This window comes from Temnothorax curvispinosus, unplaced genomic scaffold (assembly GCF_003070985.1).
Source record: "Temnothorax curvispinosus isolate PA1 unplaced genomic scaffold, ASM307098v1 QBEX01014394.1, whole genome shotgun sequence".
Lineage (NCBI taxonomy): Eukaryota > Metazoa > Arthropoda > Insecta > Hymenoptera > Formicidae > Temnothorax > Temnothorax curvispinosus.
Window position 1 is genome coordinate 1 of NW_020224174.1, and position 8,821 is coordinate 8,821.

At 40.3% G+C, this 8,821-nt stretch overlaps 2 protein-coding genes across 3 annotated transcripts; one reads left to right on the forward strand and one right to left on the reverse strand.

The window, feature by feature from the left end:
• Positions 1-835: 835 nt before the first annotated feature.
• LOC112464652 (T-cell immunomodulatory protein) lies at positions 836-3,822 on the forward strand. 2 transcript variants are annotated; one of them, XM_025031788.1, is made up of 3 exons: positions 836-942; positions 1,728-3,282; positions 3,540-3,822. In XM_025031788.1, exons 2-3 carry the CDS (start codon positions 1,747-1,749, stop codon positions 3,801-3,803), a joined length of 1,800 nt encoding a protein of 599 aa, XP_024887556.1. In that variant the 5' UTR covers positions 836-942; positions 1,728-1,746; the 3' UTR covers positions 3,804-3,822. The 2 variants fall into 2 exon arrangements, with proteins under 2 accessions (XP_024887556.1, XP_024887555.1); XM_025031787.1 differs by having other exon boundaries at positions 838-955.
• A 35-nt stretch (positions 3,823-3,857) lies between these two features.
• LOC112464653 (cyclin-dependent-like kinase 5) lies at positions 3,858-7,047 on the reverse strand. The gene is made up of 7 exons (XM_025031789.1): positions 6,874-7,047; positions 6,554-6,642; positions 6,072-6,265; positions 5,901-5,988; positions 5,344-5,515; positions 4,919-5,130; positions 3,858-4,387 (listed from the first exon to the last, which is right to left on the reverse strand). The coding sequence occupies exons 1-7, from the start codon at positions 6,908-6,910 to the stop codon at positions 4,280-4,282; spliced, it is 900 nt and encodes a 299-aa protein (XP_024887557.1). The 5' UTR covers positions 6,911-7,047; the 3' UTR covers positions 3,858-4,279.
• Between the last annotated feature and the right edge of the window lie 1,774 nt (positions 7,048-8,821).

Genomic DNA, 8,821 nt, shown 5'->3' on the forward strand with positions numbered 1-8,821 from the left:
AATCAATCCATCCCGTGTCTATCACGTAGGGGAGGGTGGGGTAATTGAGAACGGCGGGTAATTGGGAACAGGCTAGATAAGTAATACATCCCCCCCGCACTACACCGTCACGAACCTATTCAACGGCTGCATGCAGCCTGCATGTATTACTTATCTAGCCTAGAGTCCTTTTATAAAGGAACTCTAATCTAGCCTGTTCCCATCAATTATCCGCCGCCGTTCTCAATTATCCCACTACTCTCCCCTACGTTCCGCGAAATATTCGAAGATGCATCTTCGGTCCGGTATCATATATATGTGACACTACGCGAGCAATAATTCACTGATATTATAGTTGCTTTCCATTTACACTCAATATAATTGATCTGTAAAAGTCACTCAGTTATGTGAGTATTTTATACTCAGGTAAGATATGTCATTTTGTATTTATCTGCTTATTTTGGTGACGAAGCTATCGCATAATAATACAGATTCATAGCCTCACTTTTAATGTGAGTCTATTTAGATTCATTAAAGCACATGTGGTCTCGATTGTAGATAAAAACTCAGTTGAATCTCACTTGCCAGCATGCAAAAAAAACGTGCATTCAACAGATTCAACTGAGTTATGACGTCACAAGAGAATTATCTGAGTTTTGATGTAAATGGAAAGCAGCTATTATATACAAGTTTCACATCTACAAATGTAGCGCGGACGGACGCGCACCAGAATGATATTTTATCGGCAGTGTCGGAAAATGAACGTGGCTACGTAGTACCAATTTCAAAAATGGATGTACTGGCGGTAGTGTACAGGACTCCAATACTCCAATCTCCCATTCCCATATGCGCTGCGGAGTGCGGAGTGCGGAGCGGATATGCATTTGTGGCTGTGGCTTTGTGGCTGTCAAATATGTCGAACACAGTGATACGCAGTGAGCTAATACGTTGCACAGTAGCGTAGTACGTTCCTCAGGTATATTTATTTGTCAAGCCCGTCATATTCTTCGGTTATCATAATTTGTGAACGAATATCGCAGAAGGCTACCGTCTTATTCCGTCACCCGCGCTCATTCGCAGTTCCCCATTATTATTTTCTAGGTTAAGTACACAGATAAATGAAAGTGATGTCATTTACTTGGTGTTATTGGTGTTATTACTCATCGAAATTACAAAACTACAGGCAAAATATTATTTTTAGAAATTCACGTTGATTGTACGCCCGAAACGGTCATTATAAAGTAAATGTATTATATTTTGCTGATCTCGTAAAACCTGATTTCGAGAGGACTGACAATGAGAGCGCTATGCTCTCCAATAATAGTAATTTTCCATAGCATTGATTTGTCATAACCGAGTTAACGACACTTCTTACATCGCTGCCATCATTAATTTAATATCATTAAAATTCTTTTTTTCAAAGACGAAACTAATAATACTGTTACAATATAGAAAGCTATGCTAGAAACCTTGATGCAAAGGCACCAATCATATGTTTCAAAAATATGTACAAATATTTTGGATAACTGTTCCACTTATGGATCTTGATATCAGCAATTTCGCTATATGACCAGTTTATCTTTCTGTTTTTTTTTTTGTCCAATTATTTGAATCCAATCATCTATTTATTGAATTACTCATGCATTTAAAATTGCACCATTGCATTGTTAGATGAAATGCCTTAATGCTGCATCAAAGTAACATTCCGTTCTGTTACTATGTATTCTTAAGATACATAATTATTGCAGATCATTCGTTGGGATGTGAATGATGCTGCGGATTCGAACGATGCTGCGGATTCGAACGTTTGTTTACCTTGTCGCGCTTGTCTCGGCGGCGAGATGCAGCGACATAACACCCGCCGTGTTCGGGAACGTGTTGGACGGCATGCCGGCGGCGTTCGGCGATTTCAATTCCGACGAATTAACAGATGTGTTCATGCTGCGCAACGGTGGCCAGACGGTGGAGATATTCTTGGCGGCTGAGCAAGAACCTCTGCTGCGACCTAAGCCGGATCTGAGTTGCCCGTTCAAGGACCACGTGACCAGCGTGGTACCTGGTGACTTCGATGGCGACGTCTTCATGGACATCCTGGTGACGACGTTCAACCCCGATCAAAAGCTCACGTATGTGCACATACTGTGGGGCGGGAACGGCCATCTGAACTGCAGCGATGAGTGGAATCCCCTCATAGAGATGCACGATCAGCCGTTAGCGGTGGACTACAATCAAGACATGATAATTGACCTCTTTGGGGTGGACAAGCACGGCAGAAGGATGTTCTGGATATTTAATGAGAATAGAACAACTCCACGGGCCGTAGAGATGCTCAAGGATAATTCGATGCCGCTGGAGCCCGTGAGAAATCCGCACTCGAACGCTTTCCTGGATTTGAACAGCGACTTTCTGTCGGATCTCGTGGTAACCACGAAAAAGTCCTTCGAGATATGGTTGGGCACAGAACATGGATTCGAGTTTTCCGATGAGATCGACCTTCCATATAATATATCGGTCGATAGAAATTTTAAAGGGGAATTCGGGCAGACTCTCTATCTGGACGTCGAACTGACCGGTAAGATGGCTCTCCTTCTGCCACTGTGCTTCGATCAGGATTGTACCAATTGTACGATAATGATGTATTTGAACGGCTGGCACAATTTGCGTGTAAACTTCCGTGACCCCAACAATGTCTTGTGGGGCTTCGTGAAGCCCAATGGTCATCGTTACACGGAGACTATCACTCTGCGGGGCGGCGACTTCAACATGGATGGCTATCCGGATTTACTAGCGACTCTGCAGTCTGCGAAACAAGCGCAATCGTTTTTATTGCAGAACGTGGCGTGCGATAACTGCGCCGGCTTCAATCGCACCTTCGACGTTAAGTGGCAGGCGTTGAATCCGTTCTACAACGAGACCGCGATGGCAGTATTTTACGACTTCTATCAGGATGGCATCCTGGACGTGATTCTGGTTGAATTCGATAAGACGAACAACGCCTATCGCACCGCGGCGTTCAAGAACAGTTTGGACTACGACGCTAATTTTGTCAAGGTGATGGTGCTCACTGGACGCACCAACAGCATGTATCCCATCTCACCGGGTTCGCTCGGCAAGAAGAAAAGAACCTACGGCACCAATCTGCCGGGACCGTCGATCGCGTACAGAACCACCACGCAGGATGGTAGTCCTCGCAACGCGATCGCTGCGCAGTTACCCCAGAGCGCACATTTCTCTCTTAACTTACCGTACACCACCTTCGGTCTGGGAAGAACGCCCAATTTTGTGGATGCTCTCACGATAGGGGTACGTGTGAAAAAACTGTAAAAGCGCTTTCTTTTAAAACTGCCGTTAATTACACCAATATGAATTAAGATTGATATGAGATTAAAAAGGCTCTGTTTTTCTTTTATAAGTAGAATTATAATTTAAGATGATACACATACGTAACAGTTAATTACTAATACAACATTAATTGCTTCTGATTACTGGTGTAACTTGACTTCAATGGAATTTCGAATGACGTTAAAGAATAATTTAAAAATATATATTTTCTTTTTCAGGTTGGCGGCAAGTCGCGAGAATGGCCGCAGATTATTCCGAATTCCCAGATGGTCGTGATACCGAATCCGATTGCCGAACCATCGAGATGGAAGGCCCAACTATTCGTCACGCCCAGCAAATTAATCTTACTGAGCGCGGCCGCCTTATCTGGCACCTGCGCTTTGATCACATCTCTGATTCTCGGTTTGTATTGGAAGGAGAGAAGAGAGGACAAAATCGAGAGGCTCCAGGAAGCGCACAGATTTCACTTCGACGCGATGTAGAGAAGTGAATATAATAGGGGGAAAAGGGGGGGATAAGATAATAATAATTAAAGCTTATTTAAGATATTGATTTATTGATATAATAATTTAATAATAAATAAATCGCGCTTAATATCCTATTCAAACTCGCGTAAAATCCTCATACTCATCAGTCGCGACTTCGACAGCGTACGAAATGCGTCTTTTCTTTCCATCAACCGTAGTATTTTTTTTTTTTACTTTCGATACGAAGAAGTTGTCGCCAGAGAGTGAAATTAACAATTTATTGATTCTTGTCATTATTATCACTTTTCAAAATGACAAGACTTGTCGGTGTCTTCTTCTCGTCGCGGGAGGCGATTGCCTCGTCCGAGCGCATAATATATATATTAACAAACGATCATTGCCAGAGCGTTTTCCTTTCCACTTTTTGGTCGCTGCGCATCGAACGCGCCGTAATATGCTCTCGGTCGGTTTATGCTAAAAGGGATGACTCGCTATTGGCATCGGTCGTTCTTTATGGCAGGGTTCAAGTCATTGAAGTACGGATGTGCCATCGCCTCCTCCGCCGACAGCCGTAGAGCCGGATTACACACTAATAATCTCTATGAAATCAGAGAACATTATATAATCGATAATAGAATTTGAGATAAAAGAGCTTGTTAATGTCTATAGTCTTAGAAGATTTTTTTTATTATGTAATTTTTCGACATTCTATTTTCAAAAAAATGAGAGATTTAGAGAAACAATTTTCTACCTTTCAGATTTTTATGTGCACGATATTTTTAAATCATGCAGGCTTGAATCGCAACATTGAGGTTTTATTTCTCTTGTATACATATTATACACATATACATACACATGCGCACGCGCGCGCGTGTGTGTATACACGATTTAAATTATTTTTCCTTTATCATTTATTATATTTAAACTTTGATGCTATTTTAAATCATCTGCACTCTAGTCCCATATTTTTTTCATTTCGTATTCTTTTAAGTTAAGTCGTTACATTATTATAGATTTATTAATTTCATAAAGTTTGATTGCGCATATTGTTGATAATATATTTTATATACGTCAGAAATGCTAAGTAACTGCATTTATGTTTCAATGATTTAAAATAAACGACGATTTACCTGGAGTAAGTCTTTGCCTCTTGAAGGGAGCTTGGGTGTAACCTGTGCCAGTCCTTGCGTGGGATGATACTGTGGGAATGGTTTATAGTCAGGAAGCGTCGTTAAATCTGGCCACGTCTCCTCAGTCGGTGTGCCCAGCATTTTGAATATTCTTTTCAATTGATCATCTACATCTGATCCAGGAAAGAGCGGTCTGCCGGCGTTCGCTAATTCTGTAACATATTGAGACAAGAGATATCGATATTTTAATTTATATCTCCCAACAATAAACTGTAAAAAATTAAGGGCTTGTTTTGAAAAACGAAAGCTTAAATTTAATTAAATAAATTTTTAAATATTTGTGCGTTATACTAATTGTAAAAAGTCTTGTCAACGATTGACAAGACTTAAATCCTTTAGGGGAAAAAAAATCACGGGATAATTACCGGCGAATATGCATCCCGCGCTCCACATGTCAATGGACGTTGTATATAATTTCGCTCCGAAAAGAACATCCGGGGGACGGTACCACAACGTAACAACCTCCGCCGAGTAACATTTTACAGGAATACCAAATGCCCTTGCTAGTCCAAAATCAGCGAGCTTCAGCTCCCCGTTCTGCAAATAATTCTCTATTTAATTCAATACACAAACGTAAGATACATACAGTTGTAAGACAAACAATTTTCTCTGTATGAACGGAAATATTTGTGTAAATATATAAAAGAATATCTTGAATAGCGTTTTTTCTACTGGGAAAACTAGTGCAATACTGGTGCACACTGCAAGTGCAATTTTATTGTTCCAATGTGAAAATCAATTCACATATTTTCAGTGCTTAATTTTATACTGACAAAAATTTGTCAAATTAAATACAGTAGAACTGATTTTCACATTGAAACAATAAAATTGCTCAGTTGGCACTAGTTTGCACCCAGTAGAAAACGCTCTATGAAATACACATTAAACATAAACGTAAAAATCTCGATAGCTGCGTATTTACCTTGTTGATGAGTAAGTTCTGCGGTTTGAGGTCTCTGTGCAGAACATTTCTGCTATGGCAGAACGCTAATCCTCTCAACAACTGATATCTGAAAGAGCGTGAATTTTTTTTGCGTCAGTCTCGCCCGCGGTGGGACAAATTCGGATATCTCGGAAAGCAAAGCGGACTTACAGGAATGACTTGACGACGTCCAGGTCAATCTCCCCATTTAGACTGTCGAAGTATTTCTTGAGATCCTGATCGCAGTGCTCGAACACCAAGGTGAGCTTCTTGTCGCTGTGCAGCACGTCATAGAGACGAACTATATTCTTATGCTTGAGTTCCTTCAGAAGACAGATCTCCCGTAGTGCTGACGACGGTACACCCTTGGGTAACGTAAAAGAGCACACGAGCGATAAGACGTTTTGATATCAAGGAGACCACCGTGCCGGCCTTCGTCGTGGGGATTATTTTCGACGCGACACGAGGCAGCGTCGCGTTATAAATAAAGCGCGCGAGCGATCGATTAATTAGATTAATCGGAACGCCGGTGTCGCGGCAAAACAGCAGGTGGGGATTGCGGACGAGGAGGGAGGGGAGGGGGGGCGAGAGGGAAGAAGAAAAAAAAGAATACGGGGAAAGAGAGAGAAGGACAGATCACAAGCACTACCTACTTCATCGTCATCGTCCAGTCGCACCCGCTTCAGAGCGACGATTTCGTGTGTCTCGCGATTCTTGGCTTTGAACACGGTGCCATAAGTGCCTGGAAAATAAGAAAAGCCGAGTCGAGGAGAATTAGTAGCGTACAACGTACGAGTAAACAGCACACAAAACTTATTGTTGTGTTGACAGAAAGAGCGAGGGGGACCATCGAGGAGGGGGAGGGGGAGGAGCCGCGGCGCGTCGCCGGACGACGCGGGCGACGTCGACAACGACGGCGACGACGACGACGACGAATCGCGTCGCCCGACGACTCCAGCCACGAAGAGCTCACCTTCTCCTATTTTCTCGAGCTTCTCATATTTTTGCATATTTTTGCTGATACCACGGGCGGAACGCGCACGCACGCACGCACTGTCGCGCACAGTGTCTCACCACTGCGCGCTCGCGGCACGACGGACAGGGACAGTACGGAGTATGGACACTCGAATGCACTCCGGATCCGGAGTACTCGGGACTGGCGCAGTGCCGCCAACCTGGGGGCGCCAGGCGCTACCAACGCGTCACGGAAGTCACCGCGTTTCATCGGTTATTTTATATCTATTTTTGAACCATTTTTTCATCTACGCCTCTGCTTGCATTTTTTAGATTTCTTCCCCTGATGGAAAAATGTCTCAAAAACTCCATACTTTAAATTAACTAACCATAGTTAATTGCTATGGAAGAATTGCTGTTAATCCCAACATAATTTTATATGTGTCTCGATTAAACAGAATTTAAATATATTTAAATTTAAAACATGATTTCAAAGAACGACCATGACGAATATATTTATGTTTAGTCAATATTATACTCTTCAAAATTATCGAGATCAACTGCAGTTTCCTTTTTTTAAATTAAGCTACATACGAAATACAATGCGGAACAAAACAGAAATATTTTGATTAAATATATTTATTTAATAAAATTAACATTAGTAAAATTATACGCGTAGATGGCCAAGTCAGCTCAAGAAAAAGGAATATTAAATTAATGTAAAAACAATTTATTTAAACAAACAGTACAAAAGAGAGTAAAATAAATATTGAAAATTGAAATAAACAATTTAATGTTATACCCATGTTACAACATCGAAATTGTCTGCTATTACTGCAGAGCGATTGACTATTTCTTTATTAGTAAAATTATTTAATAAAATTGACATTTTATATAAACATTTATTAATAATTATTTAATCAATAATTATTTTATAATTAATTGTTGGTCTTTACACGGTAAGAAATTTAAGTTTGTAATGATAATTCGATATGTCAAATTGAAAAAAATAATTGCAACGCTGCGTGGATCACCGTTGATAGCTACAATATCAATATTGTACCGTATATCATAATTACATATTCACACATGATATTAGAAAATATTGATATAATAAAATATGATTATGTCACTTCTCATAGCCAGGACATGAAACGGCCTGAACGGAAAGTACAGCATCAGTGGCTTATATACGCGGCATTGCAATGTGTTATTAATAAGAATATTGTGCTACATAACGTTGTATAATGATGAAAGTTATGAAAAATTTTCTAAATGCTTTTTAAATTGTTATAACTGTATCTGTATTTTCTTGCATCGTGTATATTGTTCTTCTCGTATCGTGTGTGTTGTTCCTCTTTTGTATAGTAAACACTTGAGTAAATATAAGGTCGGCATCGGAACGTCGCTCATCTTACAATTAGTTATGCGCGTCTTTTGGCTCGTCAACACAAGCGGAAAGGAGGCTACATTAGTTTTCGTCGACACGAAAACCGAGCTGAAAGTTAATTGCATCTGATCCCGATCATTCAGTTAATCATAAAATGGTATAAAAGAATCTCTACACTATATAATGTATTGTATAGTACTTTGTTCTTTTTTTGATTACGAAAATAATGTTTTTACAGATATGGTTCATAATAATATGTTAACTTATGCCGACAATGATTGAGCGTTCATTATCTAAGGCATATCCTTAAATGTGACAGAGCATGAATCATTTGGGTCTTGTTCCTTATAGGTTATATATATATATATATATATATGGGGCATTCCACGCCAATTCGCAAGGGGTCAAACTTCGATCTTTTTATTTTTGATGGCCGCTCGTTTTTTAACAGGTCTTTACGAGTATTAAACCCCTGTTAAATCGTTTCTATAATAAATGTAGCGTTTCCGAAATAGAGCCTGCGCAAAATGAGGACTGCAAAATTTTCAATGAATTTTTTCGCCTATTAGACAACGTC

What these genes read in the sequence shown, in the direction of transcription:
- LOC112464652 (XM_025031788.1), top strand. Translation starts at nt 1,747, where the DNA reads ATGATGCTGCGGATTCGAACGATGCTGCGGATTCGAACGTTTGTTTAC. An exon ending in TGGATGCTCTCACGATAGGG is followed by an intron (nt 3,283 to 3,539) that starts GTACGTGTGAAA and finishes TTTCTTTTTCAG; the next exon opens with GTTGGCGGCAAGTCGCGAGA.
- LOC112464653 (XM_025031789.1), bottom strand. Translation starts at nt 6,910, where the DNA reads ATGCAAAAATATGAGAAGCTCGAGAAAATAGGAGAAG. An exon ending in GCTCGAGAAAATAGGAGAAG is followed by an intron (nt 6,643 to 6,873) that starts GTGAGCTCTTCG and finishes CTTATTTTCCAG; the next exon opens with GCACTTATGGCACCGTGTTC. An exon ending in GACTGGACGATGACGATGAA is followed by an intron (nt 6,266 to 6,553) that starts GTAGGTAGTGCT and finishes ACGTTACCCAAG; the next exon opens with GGTGTACCGTCGTCAGCACT.